The 13292-nt window shown below is 38.3% G+C and overlaps 1 protein-coding gene across 2 annotated transcripts in view; it reads right to left on the minus strand.

Moving 5' to 3' along the window:
• The window catches only part of USP37 (ubiquitin specific peptidase 37), a 36506-nt gene that overhangs the window by 20754 nt on the left and 2460 nt on the right, over nt 1–13292 (minus strand). For both annotated transcript variants that reach the window (XM_034061966.1, XM_034061965.1), the window contains exons 3-14: nt 11116–11287; nt 10480–10580; nt 8854–9035; nt 8421–8495; nt 7729–7826; nt 6148–6232; nt 4982–5143; nt 4386–4517; nt 3591–3714; nt 3120–3325; nt 1752–1869; nt 469–548 (exon numbers count right to left, since the gene is read on the minus strand). In XM_034061966.1, the coding sequence (XP_033917857.1) occupies nt 469–548; nt 1752–1869; nt 3120–3325; nt 3591–3714; nt 4386–4517; nt 4982–5143; nt 6148–6232; nt 7729–7826; nt 8421–8495; nt 8854–9035; nt 10480–10580; nt 11116–11287 (1535 nt within the window). The remainder of the gene's footprint in view (nt 1–468; nt 549–1751; nt 1870–3119; nt 3326–3590; nt 3715–4385; nt 4518–4981; nt 5144–6147; nt 6233–7728; nt 7827–8420; nt 8496–8853; nt 9036–10479; nt 10581–11115; nt 11288–13292) is intronic.

Here is a 13292-nt window from a genome sequence, read left to right on the forward strand (position 1 = left end):
CTAAGTGTTTGCTTCTTCCTTAAAGTGCTATCCTTGCTGAGAGAGAAAACAGGTATCAGTGTGGTAAGAATTAAGTCAAAGCAAAACTCTCTATATACCTTCTGGTGCTAAATGTCTCCGACATGCCCCCCAGATCAGCTGAGCACAAAATATTTAACTTCCAGGATATATTTATTGTTTCCACTTCCCTCACACCCCAGAAACCCCAAGAAAAGAGGAAGGGGAAAACTTAGCCCTCCTTGTGTAGTGGGAAGAAATGGGAGGAAGAAACAGGTTCTAAAGAGGGTGCCTGGGAGCTTCTTCAGAGGGAAACTGAAGAACAGCATGAAGACTACTGTCTGTATGTGCATCTTTCTCATATGCTGACCACTGTACATGCTGTCCTACACATTTTCCCAGCTTTATTCTTCAGGGCACTTTTGTTAACATGTGCTTCCAGGAAAGAGGGCAACAGATATCAACGGATACCTGGGAAGCCTGTTGAACTTGTGTGTGACAACAGCAGACTTTCCATTGCACTTCTCACAGGAATACTCAATCTCCTCTGCCTGTTTAAGAGAACAGAAAAATGACTAGTGAGACAAAAGACACATCAAACGAATCTCAGCAGAAAGCACATCACTTTTGGCTGTCATGGAAGCTCTTCAAAACAGCAGTCACACTCAAAATTAAAATCACCTTCAACATGACCTAACAAGAGGGCATCTGATAAGAGGATAGGGAGCAGAGCTTAGATGCTGACAAAATCCACTAACATAAGTGGAATTTTTTCTTTAAGTCTATTGCAAGCTAGTGAATTAGCCACAGCGGAGACAGTCTTGTAAAGTTTACAGTTTTCTCTCCCATATACAAGTGTATTTTTTTTTTGTCATAATAACCTTTGGTGAAAGGTAATTTGCCATGAAGTTTTCTCTCCCTTGTTCAAAACCTCAGCTTTGTTCCTGAAAGAATATCCTCATCTAAACTTGTCATGGATGGGCTGCACACTTTTGAACAGGCAGCAAAACGGGAAGCATCACTGTGCTGAAATTACATGCCTTAGCCATCAAACATTTCTACAGCCATTTTCTTTAAGTGAGGCCAAATGACCACTATAATTAACTTTTTTTTTTTAAATCATAAGACCTCCACCAGCTTTTAGGCAAATAAGCACATCTACTATTCTGCTAAAAACACTATCTGTAAATGGAGAAAAACCACAGGTCTGCCTCAAGATATGCCAAAACACATCACTAATTCACAGATGCAAGGCTCATTTTTAGCTTTCAGAAACCTCACAGTGAAGCTCTCCTTACAAGATGAGCATCCATGTACTACAGCTATGTTTTTAATAATTGTATCTGCATGACCTTTTTCTTCCATGCTAATTTAAGCCAGTACATAAGCTGTTGAAGTACCCTCCCCCAGGAGAACAAGCAGCAATTCCTCTCAGCAAGTATTTCAACTTGACAGCCTCCCTTCTCTCCTTTATATTTGGTTTATGCCTCAACTCTTCCATCACAAAATGGGGAAGTTTACCTATTTTACATCAGTATTGTAAGGACCACTTAATGTCTGCCCAGCATTTTACAATACAACCTACTGTGTACTGTTAGTGTACAAACCTCAAAAAAGTGCAAAGTTAATTATTTTACATGCCTGAAATCACTGTCACAGAAACTAATAATCAGCTACACAATAAAAATTTCCATGTGGTACATAACCTACACGTACTTCACACTGAGTAAAACAACCCCTCCAAAACTATGTACCCGAAAAAAGAGGTCAAGGGAATCCTGGATCGACCGGGAAGGAAGCAATTTCTTTCTTCGAGGAAGATCAATGGAGAGGTCATTAAACTGTTCACGTTTAGTGACTGTTTCACCACACCTAGAAAAGAAACATGTTTATGTAAATATATTATGAAAAATATATTTGAAATTAATGCCAAGTTAAATTTTTAAGCTAAAGTAACTTCCCAGTAAATATATGCCTCTTGATCAATCTATTTTTACTTAAAATTGAACTGCTTGCATATGACAAAGTTGAATTTTTGGATTTCACTTTGATGCTTTAGAAGTTGAAAGAAACATTTGTTTAAGGGTGAGAACTAGAAAAACACAGACTGCTTTGGAGAAGCAAGTGATCAGGTATACAGGAAATCAAAGTGGCTGCTATGCAGCTGAATATATCTTCTTCATTCAGCATTCTTAGGAGAAGTGAGCCTAGCCCAGAAGGGGAAGCCTAGAAATACTTTCAAACTGTTTTTAGAAAGAATAGTAGAGTCCATCCTTAAGAACAAAAAACCACAAACCAAACAATAAAACAATAGCCAACTCCGCCACCCCCTCCTCCCCCTCCAAAAAACAACAAACCAAAAACCAAACCACAACAAACCCACAGAAAAAACCCTCAATTTTCTCATGGTATTTTTTAGAAGAAAAAAAATAACCAACCAAAAACCAACCCTATAATAATAGGCCTTAACTAATTATAAATATTAGCTGCACACAATTTACTTATAATTATTTTAGGAAACTAATGCAGTACACACAAAGTAATATCCCCAAACATCTGTGTTCATGAAAACTCCGTGGCATGCAAACATCCTAAACAGCAATCTGCTGCACAGGTCATACACAACAGATGCCCAGACACAGAACCATAGAATCAGCTAGGTCAGAAGAGAGCTGATTCTACTGGCTCCCATAGTGGTCTACATCTTTTTCTGCAATAACCTACTGAGACAGAAGAAAATGCCACTGCCTGGAAGCCCATGGAAAGAACAAATTAAGATCATGGCTTCCCATCATTTAAGAGATAACATTACTTGGCTAAAACCCCCTTTTCTCTTTATTCTCATATCACCAGTACACAAAAAAAAAAAGCACAGAGGCTTTCCACTGGATATGTAATGAAGAACTAGATGGTATGAGACTGTTTAAAGACGGTCTGTAGCAGTAGTCAGCATGGTGTGAGGTTTACAGCATTCTTAGACCATAGAACATTTTCTAAATATCTATCATTGGAAATGAAATAGTTCTTAGTTCTAGTTCCAACTTGCTGATGAAGTCATGCAAGACAGGAACACTTAAGCGTCATTTAAGGCAAGTATGACAAAAGCTCTGAAGCATACTTACATTTTGCAAATGATAGAATGTTGAACCTCAAACTCTAAGTTACTGATAACTGGACATGTATAAACTTTGGTGGCTGAGAGGTCATCAGAAGCTCGCCCTGGTGAGTTCTCCTCATTAGAGACTGGCTCGCTCTTCCAAGTTTTGTTTAACTTTTCCATGTCTTCCTTCAGCTGATCCAGGCACTGGCTCAAGAACTCATGTGCATCCTAGAAACAGGGTAAACTCAAAGTGATTCTGCACAACTCCATTCAGTATCTTTCTCTCAACACATGCACAGACTGGGGAAATTATATTTTAGCTCATTGCATTCAGCGATACCAAGGCAGTTCTGCTGTAAAACACAGCAGGCAGTTGTCATTCAGTCAAAAGCTCAAGTCACTGTCAAATAGAGCTGAAGCCTGACAGGTGTTCAATGCAGTCCAAATGCTGAACAAATCACACATAACTGTTTCTAGTCAATATGGTACTTACGTTTTGCATGTACCCAGAAAATCTCTCTGCAGTAGCTGAAATGGCACTTTTCACCTTCTTGAGCAGCTCCTTCTTAACCTCAGGGCTGCAGACATCCTTTTTAGCAAGCAGATGGGCAAAACGTCTGCAGAAGTCAATGCAATGAAACACTGATTGGCTTTTCAGGACTTCAGAAACAAAATAAAACTCACAATATCTCATTTTAAGTGTCTCTAAAAGCTTTTGTCCTGTGGTAAGTGGCTAAGTGGTTCTGTATGAAAATTTATCATATACAATTAACCTTTTCCATTTCAAGTCTTTTGAAATCTCATTTGAGACTGTCACTTGAATAGGACTAGAACAAAACAAATTCACAACCTTTTAAGGTAGAGAAGAGCTTTATGAAGTTCTATAAAGTTATTTCTCCTACAGTTCTTACAACAAGGGGAAAAAAAAACCCAACCAAAACACAGTGCTTTCTGAAAACATTTGTACTGATAGGAGACAAGAAACCCCATGGCGCCAAAATAACCAACACAAAATCATTAAATTCAACTTGCACGGTCAGACTAGTTTCTATTTTTTTCACTTTGCCACCAGAAATACAGAAGATATAAACCACTGCCTGTAACTCAGCACTGCAATTTTCAAGAGCCTACTTCCTATTTCTAAATTAAAACTCCAAAACACAGACAGCTCTAGGATTTCTTTTATTACCTACATGTGAAGATTACTCTCTACAAAGGCGCTTCAGTATTACAAAATTAATTTCTCAGTAATGAAAGAAAATATCCTTCCCAGAAAAGTGAATTTTACCTGATAAGGGCATTGAGAGGAATTTTTTTCCATGGGATACCCTGCTTGAGCAAATCATTAGCAAAAGACTGAATTGAAAACAAGGACTGTAGAATGGCATTCATATAGCAGGTGTTCCCCAAGTTTGAGAAGCTGAAAAAGAAAAAAGACTGAACATGGTACCTATGTCAATGTACAAACATGCTGATGTTAAATACAACGCTGCCAATATATATGACATCCACTCCAGCGTTTCTCATTGGAGCTGTCCTCCTGCCCTTCAGACTAAACTGAAAACTCATGGGAGGTGGCATTTAGCAGGAAAGAACCCATGAGTTTCCGCAATCAAAATTTAAAAAACAGTGTATATATACACAAGACAGAGCAATTAATCATGGAAGTGTACGAGAGGAACATGAATTAACTAAAACTATTGTATCTCTTAAATTCTCAGGAAGCGAATTTAAGAACACCTTTTCTCCAAGCTATGAAATGTATTCCCTGTCTCAGTAACCATTAATTTCTTTTTTTTTCCCTTCTATTAAATAATTCTAACCAGAATGCAGATGTCCTGATGATCAAAGTGTGCACATTAGATATAAAAAATTAAGAGTTACCCTTGTAACTGTTGTTGAGGATGGGTGGAAAGGGGCACTCGTGGTTTGTTCCATCCTGTGTAATCTTGATTAGATCTCATTTTTTTAACGGAAAGAGGGGCAGGCTGAGAAAGAAATCCTAGGCTTCTTTTGGCTGAAGGGGTCTGGCCAGATACACTAGACCTAAAAACATAAAAAGGATAAGAAGTATAAGATTTCCAATACTCTTCCTTAAATAGCTATAGTCCATGACACTGGAATTGTATCACTATAGAAGGCAAGGATTGTAAGGCCACAGAAGATAACTGGCATGAATCATAATGCAAAAGAGGTGTGAGAAAGAGGGAACTTTTCCTGAGCACCTTAATACTTCCTTTGGTTAAATTTCCTTACATCCATAGGTGTGCATGCAGCATAATCAAGTCTTTTATCACAGAACTGCAGAATGGTTTGGGTTGGAAAAGACCTTAAGATCATCTAGCTCCAAACTCCCTGCTATGGGCAGGGACACCTTCCACTAGACCAGGTTGCTCAAAGCTTCATCCAATCCGGCCTTCAAGATAACCTTTGTCTTTAAGATAACAATTCTCTGCACTGTACGATGAGATGAAAAACGATCATGCAGCATGAGATCACCTCTCCTAAGATATACTTAAAATTCACATCTGGGCCAGAGTCTTATTTTTCAGCCTCTTGCAACCTAGTCACTCAGCCCTTCGTGTGTAAAGGATGGACAATGCTGGTTTTCTTCCTTGATCTTGTATTTCATCTATCTAGGTAAGAGACCAACAGTTTGATTGCAGTGTCTAATACAGAAGAATTACAACCTCAGCAGGATTCAGTACCATATAAAATACTGAATATTGTATAGTTTCATGGCATTTAGCTACTTGGGAAAACAAAGCAAAGATTCAGTTTGAAGTTCCAGAGTTTATATAGAATTTGAACTAACTAGAGCTTAGATATGTCAGGACCAGTCATTCACAATAACTACAACAGACTTGGGTGATTTTAGCAGTAACTGGAGTTTGAAGATGAGTGAAAAACAAAAGTGTGTGTATACACACACACACACACGTTTTATGCATATAAGCTATATACCATGTGATAAACACCCAGGAAACTAAAGATCCTAATTCCTGTGAAAGAACTGTCATTGAGAGTTCATGCCAGTGAATCAGTCCTACCTGTCCAGGGTGGAACTTCCACTGGAGTACTCTTTTGATGAAGACCGACTACTATAAAAGGATGATGACTGCAGCGGTAAAATACCTTGAAAGACAGAGAGGCAAGTCATTCTGTTCCAGGCAACTCAGCTATTTATGAAACCAATTTAAAATTATTTAGTGAAAAGGGTGTAAAATCCTCAAATGCTGTTTTACAGAATTGGTTGGGAAAGTACTAAACATACACACTTATCAATATTAATCACATGTAATTAAAGACATGCTAGGGTTTTACTTGAATTTAGTACCATAATCTCCATCAAATCCAAATTGCAATATGAAACATTAAAGAGTCATTGAATGGTCTAAAGTATCTGAAAGATAATATCAACCTCTTGTTCCGATACGTAAGATACATGTAACAGAAAGCTCACTAATGATTTCCAATACCATGCTCTCAAAATTCAAGGTAAATATGCAGAAGTGGAAACAGTTTCTCTTCCCACTCCAAATTCCACAGTAAATTAGTATATGCTTGAAGCAACGTATGATTGTTTCATTATCCCGATATCACTGCGTCAGATCCTGAGACCCTAACGTCTCAGACGGTGCCACATTAAAAGTTTTCAAGAGTCAAAAAACCACCTATTATGGTGAATCACAGTGTAATTTAGTTTAAGAATAAGAATCTGCTTCTATTTCAGCTTGAAGCGGTTTGAAGCAGGCAGCTTTCAAAAATGCAGATACATGAAGTAAGTTCACAACACTGCTGCCTGACATTGCAGGTATATACTCATAAATTCTACTTTTGACCCTAATGAGCAACTCAAATTTTCAGAGATTCATTCACCTTACTGGCTCCTCTAGCAACATATTTGTGCCATCACAGCTGCTAGAAGAAAAATGCATTCAGCAACATTTCTCGTAACAGTATCTTGAATGAATTCCACTTTATGGGGAAAAAGGCTCAGTATCTACTAGCAGAAATGAAGAATGCAGCCACTTACTAGCTTCTATACATACTGTCAGTATTTCTGTATTGTCTACAAAACCTTGTCACACACCAGTATTCAACAGAATTTTGGTACAAACAGAATGAAAGTCCTGGCCCTAAATACTTCCCCCTTTAAGTTCTCTAAGAGGAAGAGACAGGGAAGTAACAGCAATCGGTACACATTTTGAGCACAAAACCCCCCAGCCTACAATTCATGTGAGCATTAACAGCAAAGGAGAGCTTTAAAAATAAACAAAAAAAGCAACCAAAAAGGAAATCCTGGGGCATTTACAGGAATCCCCTCTCAAGGGGAAGGGCAGCTTGGAGCAAAGTTTGAAGCTGCTTGTTGAATTTTTAAACAAGCTGGCACATGGGCTGGCAACAGCACCCAAGTATAAAGGTCAGGGTCACACTGGAGCAAGATAGGCTTCAAAAATGAAGGTAAGTTGTTTGCATCTCATATATAGCTCTATAGAAAGTAAAAAAGTTAATGGCATAGGGAAAGCAGATTAGGATAACCACCCCTGCAGTAGCTCTCTAATACCAAAGTGTTAAAAATCGAACTGGTCAAAGCCAGGTATCATTTGGCTTTACTTTTATTTTTTTACCTGATGTCCTATTTTCCTCTGCCTGCTTCAGATTTAACTGTTTCTCTCTGCTACTGTTCAAGTACTTCCATGCTGGATCACTCAAGGCTTTATTATTCCTATGGAAAAACAAGAGTGAAAGTCAGTGCAGTTATAAAAGACACAGGATATTCCTGGTTGATATTTACAATTTGTTTAAAGCATTTCTCTCCTATCACCTTTAATGGTTGAATTTTACTTGCAGTTCAGTTTATCCAATTTGTTTAAACAAGCCTTCTTAGTTATACTTAAATGTGATTTCAGCCAGAGGGAGCTTATTCTCCAAATGGCAATTTCTTCTTTATGAATTTTGTTTTAAAAAGGGTTCAATTTTTTTTTAACTTCTTTGGAAAAAGAAGCTCAATAAAGACGGTAACTATTGCCATACACATATAGCACATATGATAACCCTGACTAGATTGAGAGAAGAAAGATAACAGAATTTGCACGTGCCAGTTCCCGCAAGTCAACTGCAGGAACAGGTTCTATTTCCCTCATTAATCCTGAATGCAAATCCCATTTCAAGCACCCAGTGTATTCACAAGTTCACTAGTGGTTGGCTTGTGCCACGTTGCTGAGACTGGAAATACCCAAGCATTCCCTTCAGAAAAAAATCACCTTTGCAAAATGAATGAAGAATTTAAAATCAGGAACTAGAAACCACGGTTACTTACGTTGAAGAATCATTCTCTTTGGGATAATCTTCACTCATTTCTGAACCAGGAGGTTGTGTTCTTTTCCTCTTTTCACTGATAACAGAAAATTTTTGAAGTGATCATTCTTTCAGAAAGGCTAGTCAGTGACCCTCTTCCAACTGAACAGAACCCAGTGCTTTCCATGCATTTTGCACCTATCTTCCACAAACTCCACTTTTATAACAGCATACAGAGAACAATTTGGTCTGTCCAACTCTTAAGCTGATCATAAAGTTCTAGTGCCAGTACCAGGCAGATGCTAGAAAAGCACGTATTAACATCCTGTTATAAGTAACAGCAAAACCAGAGGAAGAAACATATTCCTTCTTACTTCTAGGTGTACCAAGTTCCACCTGCAGCTCTACAGAGAGCTAAAGTATCATATATCATAGTAAGAGAATAACACTCCTACCGATTCTCCAACAAGCCCGTTCTGTGGGGGACTGCGGAAGCAGGAGGTGCTGAGATGTTCACCCTGTTGCTAGTTGTTCCAGTTCCAGAAGGATTCTTAACAGACGCTCTCGGTGGGGTCCCCAGCACCTTGCGCAATGCGTTTTCCTCCTTACTTTCCACAGCCACTCTTTTGGGAGGAGTCTACAAAACCCAAGTGGAGGGGGCAGGGATAGAACCGAAACAGTGAAAAACATAGAAACACAGAATCAATTTGTTTGGAAAAGACCTTTATGACCATCAAGTCCAACCTCTACCCCAGAACTGCCAAGTCCACCACTAAACCATGTCACTAAGGTCCTTATCTACACCGTTTTTGAACACTCCCAGGGATGGCAATTCTACCATTTCCCCAGGAAGCCCCTTTCAGCTAACATTTACATCACTGCTTTACTCGCTACAGTGTAGCATCCAAACCCAGAAAAATGTTACTCGTAATAGATTAGGAGAGTTTAACACCTAACATTAGACATAGGTAAAACTTTGATTATATGGACAGAAGGCATAAACATGAAACTCTACTGCAGTCACCAATTTCCCTTATCATTTTCCAACACTAAGTTAAACTTCAGTTTTTAAATATCTCCTTTACGTGCTTTGACATTAAAAATCTCAAGGCATGATTTCTGTCTATCCCCAGATCAAACCTAGGGAGTGGGTATTAAAAAAAAGCCATATTAAAACCCACACAATTAGAACAGTGCCCTAACAGCCTTGGGCAACCAAGTGCCACATGTAACACGATGGAAAGAGCCAAGCTGACTTAGGGATGTTGATCAATTTTAGACTTGAAATCTAAACACGACTAATCTTACCACTGTACACACAGAGCCTTGGAGTTTTTGCTGTGAGACTGCCTTTAAGCAACATGCAAAATTTGTTTTGGGACAACATAAAAAATATCCTCCCTCAGGGTAGTAATACAGGTATATTCACAGACAACAAAGTACATTAAAGCTGGAAGATACATCATGAAATCTGCCTTATGCAGGGAGAAAAGGAAGAATAACAACATTTTGAAGGAAAAACACTTAAGGGGGAAAATCTGCAAACTTTACACAAAAAAACCCATAGTAGAATGTTACAAATTCAGTGACTATTCTGATACAAAAGCAGGTCAGCAGCTTTTATACATATATATGTGCATATGTATATACATATATATATGTGCATATTTGGCTGAAGTCTGCTAAACTCAGTAAGACCTATGCTGACTATAACATGTTCAGCTGCTATGTAAGGTGTTCAGTATGAACAGAGATATTCACAACTATGTGAGAAATCTTAATCACCTATTTTCCCCTTTACTTTTGCTGCTTCACTGCCTGATAGCTCAGCATGAAGAACACATTCTGTCTTCCACAGCCAGACACTGACCTTATTTATACTGAATATATGACTCCTCATGAGCAAGACACAGTGCTGCCAACCACCTTGTATACGTCTATTCCAAGCTCTCTAGATTACAAAGACTCTGGATGCAAAATAAGTATTTACAGTGCTATTAGAGCATACATTAAGAAAATGAGAGAAGGAAATGAACAAAACAAAATTAAAGGAGAGGAAAAATTTGAACAATTAAACAAACCTGGTTCTCTATGTAAGAGAATTGCCTATTAACTTCCTTCTGTGTGGTCCTGCTGCCCAGCACACCTCCAAAGCTGCCAGATCCCTGAGAGGGTTTTCCAACTGACAGGAAAAGTACACAACATTTTATTTGTCTGTCATTTAACCAATTGACATTCCTATTTGTAAGATCCTATTTAGCTGGAGCCAATTTTGGAAAGGACACGCTAGATTTCCTGCCAACAGACTACAATATTCTGAGGGCACAGATACAAGCACATGTTTATGAGTATCCCTTATACTGGTCATTTACTCAGTTGGCAGTAAAGATCCTATCCTTAAAAAGAACAAAACAAGTGGTAAAATAAAAAGGAAAGAGATTCTGCATCTGTGATAAACAAGAGTGCTTGAAATACCAACTACAACATAAGCAATACCTGCATGTTAATCTCTCCTTATTGTTCAGCATGATAAGAGGCACATGATGAGAAAGGTATGTGACAAAAATTAGGGTTCGGGTCCAGAAAGAAGCACTTACACAAATGCAAAGAAAAGTCAGTATCATAAGGACAAAATGGCTAAAGATATATGAAAAGGAAACACAGCACTGACCCCTTTCCAAACTGTTACTAACTTGATTAACAACAATTGCACTTACCAGTATGAAATCTGTCTTGATGGACTGCATCCAAATACATCCGCATTTCATTTGCATCTTTAAATGGTACCTTATCAATTGTCAAGAAGCTGGTATCCTTTAGTGTTAGCATTAGGCAGCACAGCTTTCTACCGTTTGGGCGCAGTGTCACAGTTTTAATGTTATGGCTTAGCTGAAAATAAGAAGTTGACTATAAACATAAATCCATTTCTAAAAGTCCCAAACACTTAAAAATTCAAACAAACCACTTCAAATAGAGAGGCATTTGCACAGAAATACTTCTCATTGCTCCGTTTCAAGCAAACATGAAGCCTCACAGAACTGATGCAACTGGTGGTCTTGGAAGCTGATAGCATCCCTACAGCTCAACAGTCCCTATAATAATAAACTTCCTGAAACTTGCTTTGCTATTGCGTCTGACATTTTTGAATGCAAAGAATAAGAGTTTCACACAGTCACATCTAGGTGTCTGAAGCTTCCACATAAAATTGGAAATATAATTTAGGATGGGGAAAGTTTTAAATGTTAGCTACAAACTTCTACTCAGTTTATAATTAGCTCTCGGGGAAAGCAGACTTGACAAAGCATAAAAAAATTGCTGAAGGAGTAAGTTAATAAGAAGTGTGCTTGGTCTACATGCAACATTATAACAATTAAGCGGTGTCAAAACTTCCAGGGTTATGGTCAAGCACAAAATAATTTTAATAAGAATCTGTGCTCCCTAATAATGCCACTGCTACTTTATTATGCCACTACTTAATTGTTACTACATGATAGGTCACCTGTAAGAACTAGCTGTTCAGTAAAGGCTCCACTATCTGAGGAGGTTGATGATAACTCCTAAAGCAGAGGAAGGAAAAGAATCCCTCACAGCTGCAGACTGCATGGAAGTTTGACAATACACACCTAAACACACTCTCATTCTCAATTACCTCCTCCCTTTTTGCTTAATTCTTCATTTTAGCCTTGCCTAAGATCAGGTGCTAGCTATACAATGACCTCCACACCAGGATATTGCTGTACCCAGTGCTTCATACAAGATCAGAAACCATGGCCAAGGTCATTAGGCACAACACAAGACAGAGTAAAACACTGCCCATCAGATTGGAGCCACCTCTTAATTTGGCCTGACCTGCATACTGCCACATCACTGAGCTAAACTACAATGAGGAATTAATAGACATGAGCAGTAATTATACCCTAACACTAAAGTTTCACTATACATTGCTCTAGAACCTGCCTTGTTGCCTTCAAACTATACAAAAATTTAAAAATAAAAAAATATTCCAAACTTTTACTTAAATTTGTTCAGGTATATAGAAGACTGAGATAGGAAATGGCACTCCATGTCCTCCAGTGAGATTTCTTTTCTTCAGTGCAGATCTCTAACTTCCTGGATAGTCAATCTAGACACAACAGCACGTTATCAGAGAATGGAAAAGCAGCTCAATTGGAAACTCAGGGTTGTTTTACTGGGAAAATTAAACTTACAAAATACTTAATGCTCAATCCTTGTTTTGTTGTTGGGGTTTTGTTTGCTTGATTTTGGGAGGTTTGGGTATTTGGGGTTTTGTTTTGTTTTCCTTTCTCTTTTCATTTTTTTTTAACTATAAGCTAAGAAATGTTTTCAAAGACTGAAGAATTGAAAACAGGACTCCAAATTTTTCTCCCCCTCTTAAAACATTAAGCTTGGTGCAAAGGGATTAAGTTACTTTACCATCTCAGTGCAAAACAACCTTTTTCAACTCAAAATGCTGTAATGACAGGGTTCCATTCATACTCTCCACCCACCTGTTATGACCCTGTCAGCCTCACGAAGTCTTGGAAAGAGGGAGTAAATATTTCTCTTAATACATATCTAGCATCTAGGACAACTTAGTCAGAGCTTTAAAACACCACTAAAACATATCATTTGACATAAGAAATCTGATGACACACCAGTCACTGCAGAAAGAAATTTAACCCTGGATCCATTCAAATGTTGTATTACAGAAAAGTGAAAACAGGTGGAGAAATCACCTACATTTTTCCCAGAGCAACTTGTCAAAGAAAGGGAATGCTGCTTTTAATGTAAAACTATCAGGGACTTGTCATGCCTGAGGCAGCACAAGCAAGAGCACTGTGAGACTGGGTCTGGTTCTCCCACACCGGACTCAAGCACAAGCCTGAAGCACAAA

The sequence above is a fragment of the Melopsittacus undulatus genome, chromosome 4 (genome assembly GCF_012275295.1).
Source record: "Melopsittacus undulatus isolate bMelUnd1 chromosome 4, bMelUnd1.mat.Z, whole genome shotgun sequence".
NCBI lineage: Eukaryota > Metazoa > Chordata > Aves > Psittaciformes > Psittaculidae > Melopsittacus > Melopsittacus undulatus.